General features: G+C 47.5%; 1 protein-coding gene across 1 annotated transcript in view; it reads left to right on the top strand.

The window, feature by feature from the left end:
* The window catches only part of HCN4 (hyperpolarization activated cyclic nucleotide gated potassium channel 4), a 99,936-nt gene that overhangs the window by 50,972 nt on the left and 26,115 nt on the right, over nt 1–22,849 (top strand). The window contains exons 3-4 of the mRNA XM_071754600.1: nt 10,912–11,073; nt 17,635–17,853. Coding sequence (XP_071610701.1) covers nt 10,912–11,073; nt 17,635–17,853 — 381 coding nt within the window. The remainder of the gene's footprint in view (nt 1–10,911; nt 11,074–17,634; nt 17,854–22,849) is intronic.

Genomic DNA, 22,849 nt, shown 5'->3' on the forward strand with positions numbered 1-22,849 from the left:
CATAGAATGTGAGGGGTTGGAAGGGACCTCTTGAGATCATGAGTCCAACCCCCCTGGCACAGCAGGATCACCCAGGGCATCCCACACAGGAACACATCCAGGTGGGGTTGGAAATTCTCCAGAGAAGGAGACACCACAACCTCTCTGAGCAGCCTGGGCCAGGGCTCCCTCACCCTCACAGCCAAGAAGTTTCTCCTCATGTTGAGGTGGAGCTTCCTGTGTTCTAGCTTAAACCCATTATTCCTTGTCCTGTTCCTGGGCACCACTGAAAAGAGACTGACTGACCCCTTCCTCTTGCCCCCCACCCCTCAGATATTGATGGACATTCAGCAGATCCCCCCTCAGCCTTCTCCTCTCACAGCTAAACAGCCCCAGGGCTCTCAGTCTTTCTTCCCAGCAGAGATGCTCAAGTCCTTCATCATCCTCCCAGCTCTCCCTTGGACTCTCTCCAGTAAGTCCCTGTCTCTCTTGAACTGGGGAAACCAAAACTGGATCCAGTATTCGAGGTGTGGTCTCAGCAGGGCAGAGGAGAGGGGGAGGAGAACCTCCTTAGACTTGCTGGACACACTTCAGATCTCCCAGATCACACCTGGATCTCTGCAGGGAAAGAGCCCAGAAACTCTGCTGCTTCCCACTGCTCAAGCCCAGCCTAGGATGGGGTGAGGGCCTCAGCTTTTTCTTCAAATCATAATTTCTTTCTCTCTGCTGGTCCTTCTGCCTGTCTTGATTGATCAGCTAAGGGTGTATTAAAAGCTCTTTTTACCCTCTAAAGTTCATTTCTTAGTTTATGTCATTCTTAAGTGGCATCAAGATTATCAAGGGCATGTTAAAGAATTACTTACTGTTACTAGAAAAATGAGGATTTTGTGCATGGGATCTTTCTTAAACTTTATTTTTATGCAACTGCCTGCTCGATCATTTGCAGAAATTAAATCCAGGTGCTAATCATATGAATCCATACATAAGTTGAGTGGCAATCTTGGATTTTTAAAATATTGTCTGAATTTTGAACTCAACAATTGCAGTGTGACTGGAAGAAATGTGAAGGAAAAGGTCACTGCTCATTGCTTTTGCCAAAGCTTTCTCTAGAATGGGGACTATGGGTATTATACAGGCAATCTGAATTTTGAGGAGGCAGCTTTTATTCTCATTTGAAGGATCTGCTCTCTTGGTCTGATTTTCTTTCTCCTGTGTCTTCTGGTTGGTTGTTTCTGGACACAAATAACAGATGTCAGTCCCTAGTTCTCTGGGTCAAGCCCTTTCATGTATGTAAAAAGGGACAGGGAGGTGCCATGGCAGACCAGAGGTTCATTTACTCCACTCTTCTGAGCTAAATATGAATCAAATGCTTCAGAGGGAGCTAACAACAGCTCTAAGTTATCCTGCTCCCAGGTAGATTTATTCCTTAGGATTTTTTCAAGCACTGAAAACAAAGAATTTAAAGCAATTTTTTCAAGTTATTATTAGTCAGCCATTTATTTCTTTATTTAGGAATGTGTTAAATATCCTGCCGTGTTCCTGGCCTGGAGGATTCCTGTGGCAATGCATTCTGCAAGCTAAACTGCACATTGTTTGGGAAAAAGAGCAGTTCCTCTCATCAGCTGGTTCTTCACTTTGATAAAAAGCCCTTTTGTTTTTGAGTACAAGAGGATGGATAAGAGCACTAATCCTATCCCATGATATTGATGTCTTTCTGGGGTACTTGTGTCTTACATGCCTGTCACTGTTGGCTCCCTGGACCAATCTGTCCCAGCAGGTGTTCTATAATTACTGCATTTTTAAGTCTTACCAGTTAATCAGGGATCCCCAAACTATGGTAGAAGTTACTGCGTAGTAAAAAGCAAACAGCTTCAAAACAGAACATGACATGGCCCAGCTTTGGGACCTGATGTTGCTGCTGGGAGGGAAGAAGATTGGGATCCCCTTCCTCAGGACACTTACTTATAACATTTTTGTAACTTCCTGGCTGAAAATAGATCCATGCTCCAAGGGAAAGTGGTAATAGCATAACCTGATCAATACTGCTATTAGTACTTCCATTGCTTTTCCATGCTAACAGATTTAATTGACTTTGTGCTTAGTAGCTCATTGTACTCAGGGGGTGTTTTCCCTCTTAGCTTGGTGAATTTTTGATCAGAGCACAAATGAGGTCCCTCTGACACAGCCTGGACTCACCTACATCCTCTGAGTCAGCCATTGATTCCCTCACCTTGCTGCTCAGCTGCCTTTTCCAGCCATTAATACCTTCCCTGAGCTCCAGCCAGGGCAGAGCCCTCTGGACCACCCTCTACAACCACTTAATGTTCTTTCTTTATGCCATTTCCAGGCCTCCAGGCCCCAGTTTCAGAAGAGTTGTGTTTCTTGTCTCCATCTCAGGTATTCAGACTTCCTTTCCTCTCAACCTCCCGGATATTTCTTTCCCTGGGTGTATCTATGTATAGCTACTGAGGTAGAGAGGCCTTTTGCCTGATGGCTGTGGTCATTCTTAAACTTCCAAAAAAGCCTGTGACCTATTTCCAGAAGTGATTCATTGCCAGTCTCTCAGAAGAACTACAATTCTCAAGGATGCAGATAAGAGCCACAAGAGATTTTTAAAAATGCCTAAGCAGGTAAGATATCAATTTCCCACTGAGAACGAGACACCTGACCTACTTACAACTCTGGGGGCTTGAGTTTTTTTCTCTTCATCTTCTTCTTTTGCCAAAAGCATTTAACTATATGGAGAGATACTGTTGAAAATCTGAACTGGAGGCATTTGAGAACATAAGCTCCACTGAAAAGCAAAAGGGCACGTTCCCCCAGGAGGTTCTTCAAAAGCCCTGGCCTCAGCCCTCACCTAGGACAGGTGAAAATACCATGAGCCCTTCATGCTGGAGGCAGTGGCCACCTTCTCTCCCTGCTTCTTGGCATCCATTGGAGCCTCAGCAGAGGCAGAAGCCAACCCCAAATGTTTTCTCTTAAGAGGTTTAGAGAAATCCACTCAGGAAAGACACTTGTGCTAGAAAATATTTTTTTAAAAAGTCTGTCACGTTGCCGTGGTGACAAAAGTTCTTAAAATGATAAAGATTAAAGTCTAGGCTGGGAATGGTGGCATGGGGAGGGGAAATGGGGGGCTGTTGTCAAGGCAGTTTCAACTCTGAGAGTGCAAGAGGCAAAACACATGGTGGTAGGATCTTTGGGATTTATATATATATATCTAGAAACATCTGGCATTTATTTCAGCTTTCTCAGTGGTAATTAGTCCTGCTATTTCACCTTGCTCTGCTGTAAATATTTTCCAGTAGATACAAGTTTCTGGGGGAGAAGGCAAGAAAATGTTTTTTATTTTCCTTCATTTTCACATGAGCTCTTTGCTGTTCCATCTCAGCTCCTTCCTGGAGAAGAACTTCCATTAGCCAGAAGCAAGCTGCCTGGGAAGGGTTAAATCACCTGGGGAGGAGGTAGAGCCTTGCAGGCTTTCATCATCTTCTCACAGAGCTTTAAGAGCACCAGGCTGCAGCAAGATCACTTCTCCCTGCCCTGCAAGTGCACACACTCTGGCTTCTCTTAGCTGTGAAGTGGCTGACTCTGAACATGCTGGGTGCCTCCTAGTCAGTAGCCACGATATATGGGCAATGGTTAGAGCAGGAGATCAAAGCTGGCATACCTTGATTTGGTAAAAAAAATTTGCTCTCAGCAACCTCTGGCAAGTGGCTTTTCCCTTTTATGTGCCTCATTTTGCCCATCTAGGATGATGGACCTCACACATTAACTGGAGATGCTGAAGCAACACCGGATCAATGCCAGCCGAGCCCCTTGAGACCTTCAGGTGAAAACTGCCACAGCAGCACAAAGGATTATTATATTTTAAGTGTAAAATGTACTTGGATATCTCTCTTAACACCTGGCACTCAGTGCATTTCCCTCAGACTTGCTGTCCCAGGCAGCCCTGAGACAACCACACTCAGGATCATCCCCCAGGAGTGTTAAACCTCATGAATCACAGACCTCAGTCTCCTCTTGCTCTAAGTCAAGGCAGCATCAGCAACTCTGCTGACACTGATGATGTCATTTGGTGCAAGGCAAGCATAAAAAAAAGAGATTCAACCCCAGCTCTGGTCTTCATCTAAAACTTGATCTTCTGGTTATAGTTTTCCTTGCTGGCACAGCAAAACCAAATCCCACACCCTCTCCAGCAGCGCATCCCTGAATCTGCAGCCTGCTTGCAGCTGTGCCTGTGCACCACAGATGATTTCCTCTCTCCAGTCCATCTGCTCTGTGCTGGCTGATGCCATCAGCATTGTCCCCATACAGGCTGTATCACACAGCTCCCTCCCATGCCATTGTGCTCTTCTGCCAAACACATTGTCATGAGCACAGCCCAAAGCTGTCTGACCCACAGCTGATCCTTCATAAGGAACTCCTGCTTCCCACTGCACCCTGAAGTTGTAAATAAGCCCACCCATCACATAATTTTTTCCCTTAACGAGGCCTCTTTTCAGCTGCCAGCCTGAGCAATGGTTGCCTGGGAAAGTCAGTTTTTATCTTTGTATATTTTAGTGGGAAGAACAGCCTTTTGTCCCTTCTTGCAAAAGAACTTAACGTGTGGCCTGGTGAGTGACTTGAGGCAAGAAACTTTCTGGAGTAAGATGAGTTTATTTTTTGGCATAGAGTAAGCATCAGATCACTGGAAGAATAAATAGAAGGTTGGGGAGGGAGGATGAGAAAGAAAGGAGGAATGAAGGGGTTGCTGATGTCTTTCCTGTAGCAGCATAAGGAGAGGGAAGGCAGCAGCTGAGATGGTTTGTGTTGCTTTGCTCAAACATTGTTTCCCACTGGTGTGGGTTTCCTCACCAGCCCGGATTTTTTGGGGTGCTGCCCTTTCTCTCTTCACTTTGATTTCTGTTTGTCCTTACAGTGTTGGGGTTGCTGGATGATTTGGGCTCTGTGTGTGCCTTGGGTCTGCCCGTGGCTTCCATGCTTCAGAGTGCACAGCCCTCTGTATGTTTGAGGAGGACTTTTCCTCCAGGGGGAAGCCCATCCCATGAGCTCTCTGTGTTGATGCTCTCTCCTCCCTTCAGTCCCCCAGGATCTGCACATCCCAGCTCCCAAGCCCTTCCACTCCTCTCGTGGGCTGTGCCAATCTTGCTGAGTGTGGGCAAGGTGGCATTTTCCCCCTTGTCACAACAATTGGCACTAATTTGTGGCAGTGATCCCTAGAGGAGGAAACCCACTGGTTTGGCTCTGAGCTGCCTCTATTCTGCCTGTTGGCCAGAATGAGTAAGAGCTTAAATTTGTTTTGTTGTCTCATAACCAAATAGGGTGAGGCCCTGTCAGCAGCACTGTGGCTGTGTTTATACACAGGGACTTAGTACAGCCACCTACAGTAATCTAACAGCATTTTAGGCTCAGAAAAGCTCTTCACAGCAACCACCTGTCCCCGGTACACTGAGAGATTAACACTTAGGTTTGAAAAGGCAGCTAATGCCACTATGAGGGAAATGTATCTTTACCTCTGTTATCTACAAAAGCCAAGTAAAGTAAGTACTGAAATGTAAGTAAATAGGTATTTTCTCACAGCAGAACAACCTTAACTCTGACCCTAGAGCACTCAGAATGACATCTGATACTGTTTTGATTTTCTTTTTGAGATTAGTATTTCCTGTTAAGGACTTTGGGATTTTTAAACCACAAAATGAGAGTAAATTCTCTGCTTTCTTTTAATCTGGGGCAGTGTCACAGCTCCCTGATTATCCACAGGGGCTTTACCCACAGGGGCAGTGTGGGTTCAGGCACCAGCACTGGCTCAGGACCAGCAGGTTTGCTTGGTCTGGATGCAGTGCTACAGGCAGACTGCTATGGCTGGGAGAGGTGGTGAAGGGCAACAAACAGTTCCACTGCTTTCCTGTGGTGCAGAGCCTGTTCATAAACGCTGTGGATGGAAGTCAGTTCTGTGTAGAACTCATCTCAGCTGAGTTTTTAGCTCTCTCTGTGAGGGTGCTCAGCCTCAGCTCAGCCATGCAAACTCCAAACAGAATCGTTCCTATCCCTCTGGACCCACAGAAAAATCCCATTTATACCAAGCATGGCAGATGTGGAACCAGCAGGGATGTGCAGTCCCCCTCAGGGTGCTGGGGAGCAGAGCACAGGGCTGGAGGCTTTGCTGGAGCCTGGCCCCATGCTGCCTGCCGGCTCCTCCAGGAGGGCAGTTCAGCATCCACAGCCCTGAGCTAATGCAGCCTTACTCCTGGGGAGCTGAGGAATTCTGGTGACCTGTTGGCATGGATAACCCCCCCGAGCTGTGTGCCAACATAAATCAACACACCTAATTACACCTACAAGGTAGATTTCAGCCAAAGCCTTTGTTTTGCTGCCAGAGCCAGGCCCCCACTTTCCTAAGGGGTCCTTGATTTCTTCCAGCTCAAGTGATGAGGTTAGAGGAACCCCACTGCAGTACAGAGCCAACTGAGGAGTGCTATCCAGAGTTATTTGGGGCTGACAGGAGTTCAGATTCATCCTGATAGGATCCCAATAGATTGCTCTGTATGAGTGAGATTTCCAAGATGTAGCTCTTACATAACTAGAGATGACTTTGGGGAGGCAAGTTTTGGTCTTCCCACTTTCCCGAGCTGTCCTTTCAGAAAGTGTTGCAAGATGTCCTTTGGCTACAAGGACAGAGCTGACTTTGGAACAGGGATTCTGAAGCCACAGCTTGTTTTAGACCATCAAGAAACTGGGATGTTACCTCGAAGAGACAATGCTCCTGCAAATAGGTGCATTTAAGCATGAATCCTTGCTTTGTCCTTCTCCTCTTCCTCACTCCCTTTTTCCAAATCACAGTGCAAGTGCTTCCAAGGGCAGAAGGAGGTGTGATGCTCTGGGGTCCATCCTGGGTTGTGTTTCACGAGGAAAAGAAAGCCCTGAGGGTTAATGATGAAAACCAGAGAAGTTCCAGTTACCACTCACGTTCCTCTGCTCTTCTGGAATGTTTCTTCCCCACCTCTCACTGGTGAGCTAGAGGCTGTTTCAGGGCACACTGCTGGGATTCCAGCAGCACAGGCACCTACTTACAGTAGGAGCTTCTTGTCAGTGAAAGGTGGTTGCTCACACCCCTTCACAGTAACTCCTGTGTGCCACATGGTGAATATTTCCTGGTTTTCTCTTACATGGGAATGCAAATGTATCCCAGGGAGCCAGGATGAGCTGGGATCTCCTCAGACTGACATTTGAAATTGGGTTTGTCTCACCTGCAGTTCAGATGTTTCCAGATGGAGCTCATTCTCTAGGCTTACTTTACGGGCAGCAGAGAGAAAGAGGAGTTCCTGAGACACAGGGTCAGGTCAACAAGTGCCACAGACCAAATGTGTCATGCTCTGGGTGGGTGTTTCCATCCAGTGACTCTAGTGGTACAGTCTGAATCTCAAGGTCCTAACCACATGAGCTGAATCCACCCTTGCATAAAGGAGATGCTGCCTCTCCCTGTGCTGACTTCTGATCCTCCTCTCCAGTGGTGGACACTGGGGGGGCAATCCTGGATGCCCACTGAGCTCCTGGCACATCTGTGCACTACAAGGCCAGATGCACTCCAGGGTTTATACCCAGGCAGGGCTCTCCTCTCCTTTCTGCTCCAGCACTGGGTGCTGTGCTTGTGGATGGGTTGGTTACATGTTGGGTGGGGACCCAGCAGTGAAGGAAGAAGGGGTGCGAGCAAAGACACCTTGCACACTCTGCACAGAGCTGCCATTCCTCAGCTGCCAGCAAATGCTTGAGTTACTGTGCACGAGGGAAGGCAGAGGGGCAAAACCAGACACATTCATTTATTCCTGTTTTTCAGAGGCTTTCTGCCCTAGCCTGACTAGAATAGCTCCCAATCATCATGTAAAAAGCTCCACATCCATTCACTTTTCTCCTAAGCCATCCACTCCCTCAGGCTCTTCACCCTCTGCTTTTAATATATTAAAGGAAGCAAGGTGCTTCCTAAATCTGAGAAGGTTTCTCTCTGTTCCTGGCTGGAGTTCCCTGGGTTACAGAAGGACTGGAGCTCTTTGAAAAAGACACATAGGTGGGAAAGGAAAAGTCATTAGCACAGTAAAACCCTGGTGGTACAAAAGATCTGCTCAGAGATCCTCCTGCAAACTGCTGCTCTGGCTTCATTAAAAGTGTAGCCTGTGGCTGTCACTCAGATAGGCCAGGTTCACTTTGAATTATCTAAATGAGAATTGTTATTTCTGCAGTGGAAAAAAATAAAGAAACCATCAGGAATGATTCTTTGTGAACGATGTGCTCAACTTTCTTACTGACCTAATGAGTCAGCAGTGAGAACTGAATTTCCTAGAACAGCCTGGATTTTGGATATTTTCTTCTTTTCAGCTCAGAAATAAGCTAAAATGGTGCTTCTCACACTAAGTGACACTGTGGACACCAGCTGCATCTCGGATGGAGTGGAAATAAGGGAGTTTTGGACCAGTTACCCAAAACATTCATCCTTCTGGTGTCCAGCATTCTTTTGTGGCTCCCTCCCAGGCTGGGCTGAGCATCTCTCAGTGCATATGACCTCGTGGCATCCTGATTAGATGGGGAAGTGTTAATATCTGGTGTGGATAGAGACCCTCAAATTGAACAGCTGGCTCTGACAACAGTGATGAGCCAATTTAGGCAGCTGAACTGACAGGTCATCATCCCTTTCTTTTACAGCAAAGGTTTTTTCTGCCTTTTTAGCAGCTTGAAGTGACATCCCTGGGATAGGCACAGAGGGCAGGTACACTCTGTGCCATGGGTGGCTGGGAGGATCTGACTCAACTGTTTTCTTGTGTTTCTTGTATTCCGGTGCTGCAGCAGAGCCCCAAGGAGTTACAGGGACTCAGCCATGCAGTGCAAGTCTATGGCCTGTCCCCTGCATCAGATGCTTCCCTGGCAGTCACCTGCCCTTCTGGAGGTGACTCCTGGGGGGATGAGCCACCCACTGCATCCCTGGCTTTGATGCTGAGGCTTGGTGGAGCCCAGGCAGGGCTCTGGAGGTCTCCAGCACTCAGGAAGTGTTTGGTGTGTTGCTCCCTGCAGTTTCAGTCATTACATTATTAGGTTTTTTTTTTAATAACGCAGCAAAATGAAAATTATTTTGCTGTCTTGTGTAAGCCCGTATCAAGGTTTCTGTGCCTTTTTGGTCTTCTGCCTTGTGCCCTGTAGGAAGGTTGTGTTTACAGGTTTATTTTCCATCTGAGGAGCTGACAGGTATCCAGCTACACCCCTAAGGAAAGGGTGAGCTTGGGCAGGTGTCACTGTGTGCTCTGCACAGCTGCTTTGGAGCTCAGCTTTACAACAGCCCAGGAGTCAGAGTGCAAGGAGAGGTGTGGTGGCAGGTCAGTGAGCAGCAAGTGTGACCACAGAGGGCACAGCTGAGGGACAGGATCAAAACTCTGGAGAGGGATTCTGCAGGTGACCCAGCAGTGAGGCTGTGGGCTGGAGTGGAGGAGCTGTGGTGGGGCTGCTGGGGAGTCCAGGGCTGTGAGCGCAGGAGGGGCTGCAGGCTGGGGCAGAGAAGTTCTGCAGGAAGCTTCAAGCTGATGAGGATGGATTAGGACAGAGGTGATTCAAATATACCCTGGATGACAGGATCATCCTACAGATCAGGATCAAAATGTAGGAACTGAGCTGGATGTGCAGCCTCATCTGATTCACAACAGTATCCTTTGCTCCTCATATTCCTTTGCTTTGTGTTCCTTCCCATTAAACCCAACTAGGACACAGTGTCACCAGATTGTGGCTGGGCTGTGGAGCAGCCAGGCTGCATGTGCTCTCAGACCACAGAGAGGCCTCCTGGGAAGGCCCAGCCACAGCAGCTTGAGGAAGGGAGTCTCTGCTTTATTCATACACTGATGGCCAAATATTTCACTGCTCTACCAGAAACATCAAGGTGATGTGTGGGGAGCAGTGTTCAGCATTTGTCCAGGCAAGGAGCTAAGGCAGGACATGTTGGCAGGGCTGGGTCATGGCTCTCGTTGCCTTGGTGTCCCAGATGTCTTGGGGAATCTCTGCTTTCAGGGTGATGCAGTTGGTTGCTGCAGCTGCAAGACAGCACAAAGGGAGCAAAGGTCCAGACTGCTGCCCAGTGACAGGCAGAAGGACTCCTCTTATCTTCCTCTTCCTCTTCCTCTTCCTCTTCCTCTTCTCTAGCTCACCACAGTACTCACTGGCATGGCCCATGTGTCTACCTGGACATAAAAGAGCCACACACCCCCACTGTCTCAACAACCTCTAATCAAGTAAGTTTTGACTGTAAATGCAGTTTTGTTAATAGGGTACCTGGATTTCTCAGTGTGTCCTCCACATGGCAGCTCCTGCCTCTACAGCTCTGCCATGGTTCTCTTCTTCCTCACCCACTTTTGTGTAAGCCTGGAAGTGACACAGCAGCAGAATACAAGAAATACAAGAAAACAGTTGAGTCAGATCCTCTTCTAAAAGTCTCTGCTGAGTTTGAGGCTATTTCTTGCATTTAATACTTGCAGAGCCAGTAGATCTGACAGCCAGGACAGAGACAGCTTCTACCATGGGTCAGTGTGTAGCAAATATTCAGCAAGAGCAGAAATCAGATGAGGTCATTGCAATTACAAACATGTAATCACAGAGTGTGCTTCTGAGGAGTGGCTGATGCTCCAGAAATATTTGCTACCAACTTATTTTATAAAATGAATTATGGGGCTTTTAATGTAAATTGGAAATCGAAATGGAAGGGCAGGAAGGGTCATTGGTTATGATTTTGTGTTTTGGGTTTTCATGTATTTTTCAGCTGGTTCTGACTGCGTACTGTGACCGACCCATGCTGATGCAGCCTTTTCTGTTATTTAGGTTCTTGACCCTGATCCTGGATCTCATTCTGTTGGGTTGGTTGTTTGGGGAGCTGCCCCCTAATCTGCTCCCTCTTGGCCCCTGCAGATCTTCCACATGACCTACGACCTGGCCAGTGCAGTGGTGCGGATTGTGAACCTGATTGGGATGATGCTGCTGCTGTGTCACTGGGATGGCTGCCTCCAGTTCCTCGTGCCCATGCTGCAGGACTTCCCTGATGATTGCTGGGTGTCCCTCAACCGGATGGTGGTAAGTGCCTGCCCTGCTTGCTCCCTCCTGGCCCTCAGCCCAGGCCCTCAGCCCCAGCATCACCAGCATCCACCTCCCAGCACCGGCACAGCATCCTCCCCTTTCCCATTCCCCCCCACCTCCTTTTCCCAACCTTCCTCCATGATCCACCAGGTACTTGTAAAGCCCTGGCACTATGAGCATGGAGGCTCCTTGAAGGCAGGCCCTGCAAGGAGACAGTTCAGGGCTGCAGAGCAGGAACCAGCCCCAGCAGAGCCTGCTGCTGAAGGCAGGAGCCAGGCTCCCCCCTCCTGTCAGGAGGTAAAGAGCAAGAATGTAAATAGTTTTCTGCTGGGTCTGGGTGTAGTGAGCCAAAAGTGGGAGGCAGAGGGGTTCCAAGTGCCATAGCTGGGCCTGAGCCATAAGTCCCATGGACCCCAGAAAACTGTTCAGCCTTCTCCTCCATTTCCACTTGAAGAGTCTGTGTGATCACCCACCTTTCTCCCTGGAGAGCTGCACAGTATCCCAATGTGGTGGGCTGAAATGGACTCTGCTGAGCCACACTTTGTCCTCCCATCATGGGATCAGTAGCCAGGCTTCCCAGGAACATCCCAAGCTGTGCTGCTCACTCCCTTGTTTGCTGTGAAGGAGATTTAGACCCTATGGTAAATGCACAGGGGCTTCATGGTACTTTTCAACCAGCTTGCTGAGAATTCAGCATCTTTTATTCAGAGGGACAATGTCCAGTTGATTAAGCAGCACAGACTGACAAAGCTTTAAAAATTGCCTCTTATTGCAGCTCTTAACCTCCAGATTCCCTCAGCCAATTTCTTCTTAAAAAAAAAAACAACAAAAAACCCGAGGCACTCGGGCAGAACAGAACAAATGTAAAATGTATAAAAGAACTGCCAGCTGCCCATGCCTCCCACATGCAGAGGTGTGGGCACATGCTGCCCGTGGCTGGGAAGAGTGAGCATCCATGAAAGAGTTGTTTGTTGGTGTTTATTCATTAATTTATTCCCCCTGCAATAATAATTCCCTTCCTGCTGTTGAAGGTGTCAGACTGACAGTTCTGGAGACTACAGCCCTTTATTTATCGACAGCAGAAGAACAAGCCATATAGCAAGTGCCTTATCTTCCCCCATGCTGCCTTTTTATCATTTCTATGGCAGGAGCAATGAAAGATCAGGCCTCCATTGTGCTTCTGCTATTCAAGTCATCAGGTGAAGTCACTTGGCCATGATGCCCTTGCAGGACAGCTTCAGAGCAGCAGGTTGGAACCAACTCTGCTCTGTGGGATCCCAGGCAAGTCAGATGGGAGGCTCAGAGAGTTCTTCCTTCCCAGATGCTTCTGGGGATGAGTAAATACTGTAATGATGGGTCTCCAAAACAGTCTGAGAGAGCTGGGGTTGTACTGAGTAGGTTGCACAAATGCATAGCACAAGCTAATGCAGATTTGTGCTTGGCTACTTCCTACTCAAGAGGCTGTAGAAATCCAGAAAACCATTTGTGTAACTCAGCAGATATATTGGGATTAAAGCCTGGTGAGGAGGGAAATTTAATTTATAAATCTATAGAATCTAGCAAAAGACTTAACCTGGACCAGACTGTGATCAGAACCTATAAATGATCATGAAGGTAACTGTAGTGAAGGGTTCACGTCTGAAAAGTTGCAGGAGACAGGACAGAGGAAGAAAAAATTTAGCTTAGGCACCTTCCTTTGCAGCAAGATTGAGGAGAGAGGGGAAGGATGCATCCCACAGTCAGGAGGCCTCAGCAGTCTTAGGAAGGGCAGAGCAGGAAGTTTCTATCCAGAGCAGAGCTTTACCAGGCAAGGACTCATGCTGCAGTACTTGTCTTCCCAGCCTTGGGAGCCCGTGAAGCTGGAAATTAAATTTGCCTTGTGTGATTTTTTTTCAGTTTCTCCTCTGCAGCTAAATCACCTTCACTTTTTCCACTTTGTGAAAGTGAAAAAAAAAATATTATCTCTGTGCCTGTCTCAGAAATGGACCCTCAGGAAACTGGAATGAAGAACTGGAGGGATGGTTATATGCCCCATGTGGAACATATGGTTCTGGTGGCTTCCACTCTAGCTGTATAGGAATATGCCAGCACCCAATACCTTGGATTTAGAACCTTTAACAAAGAGAATAATTAGTTCTTTTGGAATCAGATAGTTTCTTCATACAATATGGTTCTGTCCTCTCATCACAGAGGAAGGTTTCCAGGTATGTCACTGGGACCAATGATGATTATTGCCACAATGTATAATGTGGCAATGTATAAGTCTATAATGAAGGAACAGGAGAGGCCACTGAGTCAGAAAACAACAAAAAAAAAATGGTGGTCTGGGATGTTCTCAGACTTTGGTGCCAAGATCTTGATGGTAGTTTCCAGAATGGCTCTGTTTGGGTGCTGTGATGGACAGGGCTGGGAGGTGGGAGACCAGGATGGCATCTGCCTGTGACAGTAGGTTGGATTTTGAGACATTCTGTACTGACCCGGTCACAGCCTTGAAGAGATAAATAGACTTGGTGCATGACTGCCCTGATTACACACAGGAGCCAAAAAGCTGGGATGGAACCACTGGAGGAAAAAGAGGAATCTGCTGGAGCTGCCGCAGCTAAGGGGAGCTGGAAGTCAGGTGCCAAATGTTTTGGAGGGTTTCTACTTGAGTAGCAAGTGCTGCTCTCCCTGCTCCCCAGTTCCTCAGGAGCCATTTGGTTTGTTTTCCCAGCTCAGCAGTTACAGTGTTGTCCAGGGGAGGGCAGTGATACCCAGAGGCATCGTTTGACCCAAGCGCTGTGCAGTAGTAATCCCCCAGCACCAACTCTGTGGTCAGGAAAGATCCCTGCTGAGACAAATGCGGGAGTTCACAAGTTTGAAATATGCCCTTTCACTACAGACAGTTCCTTAATAGTGTGAAACAGTTACATCAGGAGTAACACTGTGCCCACAGACTCTGCCCCTACCCCAAGAATTTTCCAGCAGTTCTGTGGATCTTTACTTTTCTCTAATTTTCTCCTGTGAGGGTTTGACCAGGGTACCCTTGCAGGTACCTCAGACCCAGACCATCCTGTAAGACACTGCCCTGTTTCTTTAGGTGCTTCTGTAAGGTACTACAGAACCCAGCACTGCCTTTGAGGAGTTCCAGGAATATGTCTCTAAATATTCAAGGGTGGCTCAGAGCCAGAGGCATTGTAGCCCAGACACTAATCCCAGAGAAACCCTTCTAGTCCTGCCAACGTGGATGTTCAAAACAATCCAGTCTGAGAAAGCACTTCAAAGCAATTTTAACTCCCTTTGGCAAATGCTCTTAGGGCCTGGCATGTGTCTGAGATAACATCCCTCTTGACTATGTTCAAGCACAGATCTCTGTAGCTCCTTTTTAGCCTGCCTGGAGATTTGGTTGAGAAGTCATTTTCTTTCTGCAGCTTAAGGCCTCATTTACCCACCCAAATGGGCAGTTTTACCCATTCCAGCACATTTGAAGCAGTACAACTGGGGACTGGCAGAGTGGTGGATACTGAGTGGAGGGGGCTGGCTCTTCCAGAAACAAGCTCTGTCAGTCCAAGGCACCATGGTGTGAGTAAATTTGTGACCACAGGACATTTGGAAGCACTGCTACTGTTCTGGCTTCAAGTGCTGCATTCTTGACCTGCCTGCTTATTCTGTGTGTATCGAAAAGACCTACAGCAGCCCTAAAAACTAAAGATGAACCGAGACCTCTAAGCAAAGAGTTATCCCATACACTGTGCCATGAGGATCCAGTGCCCTTTACAGAGAGCTCAGAGGCTGCAACGTAAAAGTAATTGCTCTGAAAGTTTTCCCCTTCATGGAAGTGCCGCTCTTTCAGCAGTCCTTCATCTCTTCTCCCAGCAGACCACACTGCTCAGGATTTTTTTATAAAACACTCTGTGTTTTCCTCCAGCTCCTGTTCCTCAGGCTGTCATGACTCAGCAACCTCCTCAGTCTGGCACGAAGCAGAATGTCCTCACAGGGCCCCACGCTGCTCCTGGGAATTGGGGTTGGGACTCCCTAAGTGCAGAGCTCCCAGGGAGCCAGGAGTGTTCCTGCTGGCTCCGGGGGCTCAGTGATGTTGGATGTTTTCGTTTTGGGTGACTAATTCCTACAAAACACTGGCAAGCTGCCTTGTAAACAGCACTTCTGAGCAGCAAGTTGCTGGTAGAATGGATGTTAAAACTTTGACCTGCCTGAGAGCCAGATGTTTCTCTTTGGCTCTCATCATTCATGGCCATTGAAGCCAATTTCTTGATCTATCAAATTCCAGCTCAACTATTCTGATTCTGTTTCTCCAAGTTCCCTTTGGAATCACAGCTCAGAATTCCTTTTCTTGCTTCTCTCAGTTCTGTTCTGGAGATGTGCTGCCCTGTTCAGCTACTGCCACACTCAGAAAGCAGCAGCATTTCTGCAATGTACAGTGAGAAATGCCTGCACAGGACAAGAATCCATTTAACAAGGAAGGGATGGGACAGGACACCTGCACCTGGTGCCTCTGCCCCAGTAGAGCTGGAAATGTGTTGTCCACCTTTACAGGCATTTTAAACACAGGTTGGTCAAGTGTGACTGCTCCTGCCAGGTGTCTCAGGATGCCTGTCTAAGGTGTGTGAGTTGTTTGATGCCCTCACAGATCAGCAGGGAGTATGCCAAAAAAATCTGGGTGGTGGAAAAATGGGGTTCCCCTCCACTACTTTGGCCAGGACTCTCTGGGAGCCACAACATAGACACGGGTGGGACAAAGGAGGAAGCAGATTTGCTCTTCAGTGCTTACACCTCAGGCAGCTGCCATGGTCGGATCCTTTCTGCTGCAGAGTCCAAATGCTCTTTGCCTCCAGCTGTAGCTGTCTCCACTTCAGGCTACAACCCCTCAGACCCTGGTAAGCCAGCTGCATAGCCAGGGATAGAGACCCTGATGGCCACATTGCCTCCTGTCTCTCTCTGCTGCTTCAAGGGGAGTTTTTTCCAGCACAGGAGGTGAACAGGTTCCTGCTTTGTTAGGGAGGTGAACCCAGCCAGGCTGGCGCCAGTAGGGAGTGAGTTCTGCTGGGGCTCTGAATGTTCTGCTCCTCTCTCTGCTTTGCTCTCACTTCTGTTGCTTTGCCCTTCTCCTTGCAGTGTGGCTCAGGTCTGTCTTGCAGAATGTAACCGAATACGGCCAGGGTAACACAATCCCCTCCTCTCTTTGCCCATCTGCTTATCTCTAACCAAGCACTCACGCTGTCCAGAGGTTCCAGCTCTTTGCCACAGCTCCCAAACAGCAACACCAGCTTTGCTTCTGTCTAACTCCTTGCCAGCTTCCTGAAAAATTTCCATCAACATCAGTGACACTCAGAGAGCTGTTTGGAGAGAGGTCAGCAGCCCTCCCACTGATACCTCCAAGGAGGAGTCCAGTACCTTCCAGGGCTCCCAGCATTGCTGGCCACTGGTGCTGAGGCTGGATGGAATTCACAGGAGTATTGCTCCTTTTTTTGACAAGCCACAAACGAAGCCTTCTGTAAAACAACCTTCTAAGTTGCCATGGGATGGGTATCTGCCCAGCTAGATCCATAATGTTAACACCTTCCTAGGAACAGAAAGAGGACTGAGGGCTGTGCAGGCTACATGCTGCAGTGAATGTCACTGTAGCAGAGGTATTTTTTCACATAGCTTGTAATAGCAATGTGTGATGACAGTGCATTTACTTTACAAGGTTTTGTGGTAAGGACTTGCTACCATTTAATACCCACAGGATAGTAAATGTACCTTGAGCTGTTCCATGAACTCAAGCTAATCAGAATAATCATGAAACTTAGGCTGTTTTTTATCCCTGTCCCATGCTGCAGTTGCTGAGGTATTTCTGTTAGTTGCAGAGGAAGAGCACAGGGTGTTCAAAAGAAGTTGTTGGCTTCAGCTGGGGTTTATTGCATCTCTCATTTGAGACCATTTGGAGTTTTCTCACCTCCCTGAAAAAAAGCCCTATTTTACAGTGAGAAGACCTTGCTGTCTGGACATTATCATCTTAATTTTCTGCCCTTCCCATCTCTTCAGGTAATGACCAGAGATCCTGACCATTTCCTAAATTGCTGGGGAGTGATTTCCCCACTCTAAGACCTTGCTGCTGGCAGTTTTGCTCAGGCTCTTTTTTACCAGTTCTCTGTTAGAGTCCCATTTCCCACTGGAATAATCACTTGCTTCAGTTCCTTCTCCCACACACAGGTAATTTTGAAATATCCCAATGCATCATCTTTGTTTACCCCAGGTTAGCAGTGTGTTAGACTGTCTGGCTTCCTTTCTGGAAAGTTTTTCTGAAAAGAGTACATGCAATCTGTAGTAACTCTGCCCAAATCTGTTAATGTCAGATGACTAAATTTGGACTTTAAAAAAAGAAAAACCCACATAAAAATTAAATGTGTCCAGCACTTCCAAGCCATCAAAAAAATTAATTTTTTTTTTAAGATAATAGAGGTGCTTTAAACGTGGACTTTTGAGCCTCATGTTAGGTCTCCTTTTCTGAAATGTGTTCACCTCTGAGAAATGTCTTGTCCCACCGCTAAAGCTTTGTCTGTCTGTCTGTCTCTTCAGAATGACTCCTGGGGGAAGCAGTATTCCTATGCACTGTTCAAGGCCATGAGCCACATGCTCTGCATTGGCTATGGGCAGCAGGCCCCCGTTGGCATGTCAGACGTCTGGCTCACCATGCTCAGCATGATCGTGGGGGCCACCTGCTACGCCATGTTCATCGGCCACGCCACAGCCCTCATCCAGTCCCTGGACTCCTCACGGCGGCAGTACCAGGAGAAGGTAAGGACTGGGCTTTGCAACCCCTGTGGTGGTTTATGTATTGTCTGGACTGTCAGTGAGAGGCCAGAGGTGTGAAGTCTCTGTCACCCATCTGTTCCCTCAGGCAAACCCTCGGGAGGAAATAGATGCAAGATGGGATCGATAATTGTAGGTCAAGTGGGTGATTCTTGTTGTCTTTTTAGATCAACGTTTTCAGTGTCACTGGTATCTAAAACTGTAAGTCGCTTTTTCCTTGCCCAGATCTTGTTTCAAATCCCAAGTGAATGTTCCAGAATGTGCAGCTTTTGTTTAGCAAGTACTTTCTTTAAAAGTATCCGGATTATTCGCTTCAGTGCTCACGAGTGAAACTCCCAACAAACCCCTGAGCACAGATCAAAGCTCAGGAGCTCCCAACAGGTTCCCTAGATAGCTATCAAATTAATTGCAGGGTTGTTGGATTGCATAATGTAGGGCACAGACAGAAATGTTACAACTGGTGAGGTTACAGCTGCAGGAGCGCTGAGTGATGCTGGGGGGGTTAAGGTGATGCTGTGAATTTGGAAGGTGGTAAGGGGCAAACAGGGTCAGTCACCTCAACAAAGTGCATCAATTCCTTCCCCCTTTCCATGCCTTCCTTGTATTGCTGGCTGCACAATGACATTTTCTTCTCTAAAGCAAAAGGGTTGCTGCTTCAATGATACTTTTCTGTCTTGGACATACTCAGGCAAACCTTCTGCCTTCAACTTCTGGTTGAACCAGAGCTAAGTGAAGAGTGTGTACAACTAAGAGCAAGGGCCTGGGTGGCTCAGAGGTGAGGAAGGGACCTCATTACAAAGACAGTGATTTACTTCCAGGCATCAACAAAAGCAACTGCTCTCAATTAGCAGGGCTGAGGACATCACAGACAGAGAGGTATTATGGTCAAGGTCTATGGACACATTTGATCTGAAGATTCAGAAGGGGAAGCATTAGTTGCTAGCCATATTCTGAGCCTGCAGGTGCAGTTAAATGAGGTGAAAGGCTGTTACTCCAGTGGGTAAACTCTGTGTAGCCGGCAGAGGCTTGGTGGATGTGGAGTAGAGGGTGGAGGTAGGAAAACAGAATTGTCAGGTGGGCTGGGATATGGGGAGCACAACCCTGGGACACAGGAAGAGAGTAGGGCAGAGAATGGAAGAAGACCAGAGGCTGAATTGGGCTTGAGAATAGAGAAGATCTCAAACCACAGCTAGAGCTACAAGAGGGGAAAAAGCCCAGTAGAGGAAGCGTGGAGGACTGGGATGCATGTGGAGCAGTGGGTTTTGCATAGAGTTTTACCTCTGCATTATAGATTGGCTGGACTAATTCCCTGGGAGCAGGGCATGCCAAAGAGAAGGACACTGCAGCACTAGGAATGCAAGCTGATCAAAGCCTGCAGAGTATTTATTCAAATATGTTTGAAGTAGCATAGAAGTCAAGGGCTGATTTGCAAATCCAACTACCTGGTCAACCTAGATGCAATTGCAAGACTGGGCACTAGGATTTTTTTCTCAAGTGAGGTCTGAAGGCAAGGGCAGAACTTGACCCTGGAAGTTGGATTCCAGTCAGTGCTCAGGGAAATCAGAGCCAGCAGCTGGGGCAGCTGTGGCAGAAGAAGTGTGAAATGTTAAAAGCCTTACTGGAATGTGGAGATGTGGATGGGGGATAGGGGGGGGGTAATAGATCCAGAAAAAAAAGCTTTGTGACACAAGCAGAGGGCAGAAGATTTAACAAAGAGTATATTTCATGTGTAGTGGTTATAGCAAGTTCATTTCCCAAGGTATTCGCCTGGGAATAAAGTCTCAGGGATTGAGTGCATTCGTTTTCTTCTTGCAAATGAGACAAACGATGACCTAAAACCAAATATGTATTTACTTTCTGCATTCCTTAGCACTTGAATAGCCATGATTAAAATGAGGCTGCTTCGTGATTTGCAGCCCTGCAACTCAATTTATTTCAGTCCTCCTGGGACAATGTGTCTGCTGAAGCATATTCGAAGCAAAGAATTCCAACCAGAGTGCAGGTCAATTGGTAGAAGCAATGGCAGTTTAGAGAGCTGCTGAGTACACCTTTGGGGTGCAGACAAGGTGCTCCTCAGGCTAAGGAGACTTCAGCAGCTGTTGTAGGAGTCTCCAAGGAAGGGAGAGATGGGGAGGGGGGAGAAGAACAGGAGAAATGACATGGTAATGGGACAGAAAGTTATTGGCAGTGACTGTATGGTCAGGCTGTGCTTTGTGTAACCTTCAGGACAAGGTGCAGGAGTGAGTTTGTGGGGAAGTTTCAGATTGTCTTTCTCTGCCAAACCAACATGTTCTTCTCTTGTACAAACAAGGCCTTTTTGAGAAGTAAAAGCCAAGATGTGCTGTCTGTTGGCTGCAGTAGCAGGCTTGCCTCACTTCAGGCTGTATTCATTAAACATTTGGACATTCAATCACTGTCTTGGCTAAATCTCCTCCTGTAGGCATATGACTTCCTGCCATGGTCATTTCTGCAAGGCAGGGAAACTGTATGGGATTGCTGGGGAGGTAGGAAACATGGAGAATTTGGAGAGGGAAGTTGCACCCTTGATGCTGAGACTTCTGAGCACAAGTGGAGAGTCCTAGGTGACACAGGGCACTCACACCAGCTCAGGAACTGGAAGTGGCACATGGAAGTCTGGCTCTGTGCCTCCCTTAAAAAGCTCTGAGTCAGAGGAGCTCTTTAGGTCTGGCACTCTGAAGTGAATGTTTCATTTCCAGTCCCAGAGACCAAGTGAGAAGGGACCTGCCTGTTCCATCTTGCATTGCAGAGTGTGTTATGCCCTAAATTACCTGCCCATGGTCAGTGGCAGGATCAGGAGCTGACTCTTATCTTTGGAACCAAAATTGGTCTAACCAAAGAAGGGAAGCCTCACATACCCCTTCTCACCCAGTGCTCCGTGCCACTCTTCTCAGCTGCTCTGTCTCACTCTTGTGTGCCACATTTCATACTTCTCAGACCTTACCTGAGCTGATTTCTTTTCTGGGGTTACTTTTCTGCCAGTTTAGTGGGTTGAATTAGCTTACTTTAGAGTCCAGTGGGTGCTGGAGCTGTCATAGGATGCTGGTGGAGCAGGTCCATAAACAAGAGCAGATGCACCACAAGTCCCTTTTCACCTCAGGCCTTAGAATGTAAGTTCATCATTGACACTGAAATTGCCCCACAACCTGTGGCTCAGAAGAGAGAAAGAGTGTTTCCTGCCCAAGAGGTGAATAAACTAGACTGATAGGCAAGTTATTTTCATGCTTTTTTGCAGGTTCCTCTGTTAATTTCTTTATCTAATCCAAACTCAGCTGGATTAATATTTTTGTCAAGTCAACACACACACTCTTTCAGCCCAGCAGATTCTGTAACCTTGAGGCTTTGGGGAGCAGTGATTATGCTGCTGACTGCAGCCACACTCCTTGGAACAAAGCTGAGACAGACTCTGGGCTTCAGTCTCCCATCCCAGCAGGATGCAAGCAGTGATGGGCATCCTGCAGAGTCTCCACTTTTCTGTGTTATCTTCTCAGGTACATATGGAAGAGTGACTGATGAGAGAGCTAGGGATTGCTGGTGTCAGCATTGCAGAGCCCAGCAAAAACTGTAATCTCTCCTTCCAGAGCCTCATCTCTTCTCCAGATCTGTCTGCTACACTGGCATTCCCTCAGACTCCCTGCTCTGCACATTCAGTCCCCTTCTTCTCCTCTCCCCTGCACCATCACTCTCTGAATTATCCAATACATCTTGTCCTCAAAATATATACTGAAACTGGGTAGATGCTTGCATATTCACTTGGCATTATTCTGAAGAAGCTGCTGGGGAGAGGGGGCTGGCAAGCAAGTAATGCTAAAGAGGGAATCACTTTATAAACCCTACAGAAAAGCTAATGACATCACCTCTCAGTTTCAGAAACAGCCCTGTTTAACCATCAGCACAGTCCCTCTTGCCCAAGTTTTATGTCAGGGGCTGACTATCTGAGCAAAAAAGCACCTTACTGTCCAACTATCTATATTTCAGCCCTTTTGCCATCAGCCTGAATTACAAGAGTAATTGGGGAAAATTAGTAATAGTAAAGGCTGGAGCATAATCACTGGTTAGAGGGGAAGCAAGACATTGCCCTGGTGACTGTTTGCTACAGTGAAAGCTGAGATTCTGTCTTCTGGGCTTCTTCAGTCCTTGCCTTTTCTTGCAGACCAGCAGTATAGAGTCTCATTAGGCAACAGGATTAAGGAGTGGGGTTTTTTAATGGTATGTAATTAAACTGGGGAACTCACTGCTGCAGGGTCGTGTGGAGTCCTAGGGAGTGATTAGCTTTAGAATATTTAGACAAATTCACGTAAGGAAATCTTTCAAGTGTCACTAAATGCTGAGATGCAGATACAGCCCCTGGCAGCGGATATCCCCTCAAGTGCTTTTGTTAGAAAAGCTGGGAGGGTATGGCCAGGAGCTGGATTGCTTTGTGCCTCTATCAGAGCCCTGACCCTGGCCCTTCATGGCTACTCCTGTGTTTTTAGGCCCTTTGACTCTGCAGTTCCGTGTTCTGCCTCCAAATGAACTTGTGCAGGGCATTTGCTCCTAGCTGGGGTCCTGGAGGCAGTAATCACATTAGCCTGGCACCATGCCCTTGCTGATTGCTCCCCCCCCTTTAAGCACAGCTAATTAACCCAAGTACCAAAGCTGTATTCATTCCTGTGGCTCCAGGCTTGGCTTAGGCAGTGCTACCTTGGGGAGGACACAGCACAGATCCATGATGGTATCAAGTGTCAGCTGCTCTCTCAGCATGCAGTTGGTCAAAGACTGCCATGATCCTCACACAGCCTTGGCCCCAAACCTGTCAGATGGGAAATCCCATGTTCATTACCACACTGGACAGGATTTGAACTGCCATTCCCAAGGTGAGTGGTCACCAGTGTCTGTTCCCGGGTGGCATTACAGGATTCCTGGAGTCCAAAAGGGTTGTGCATAAGTCCCCTCTTGAGCTGGCATCTCAGTCCTGGATGTC

The sequence above is a fragment of the Heliangelus exortis genome, chromosome 11 (assembly GCF_036169615.1).
Source record: "Heliangelus exortis chromosome 11, bHelExo1.hap1, whole genome shotgun sequence".
In the NCBI taxonomy this organism is placed as follows: Eukaryota; Metazoa; Chordata; class Aves; order Apodiformes; family Trochilidae; genus Heliangelus; species Heliangelus exortis.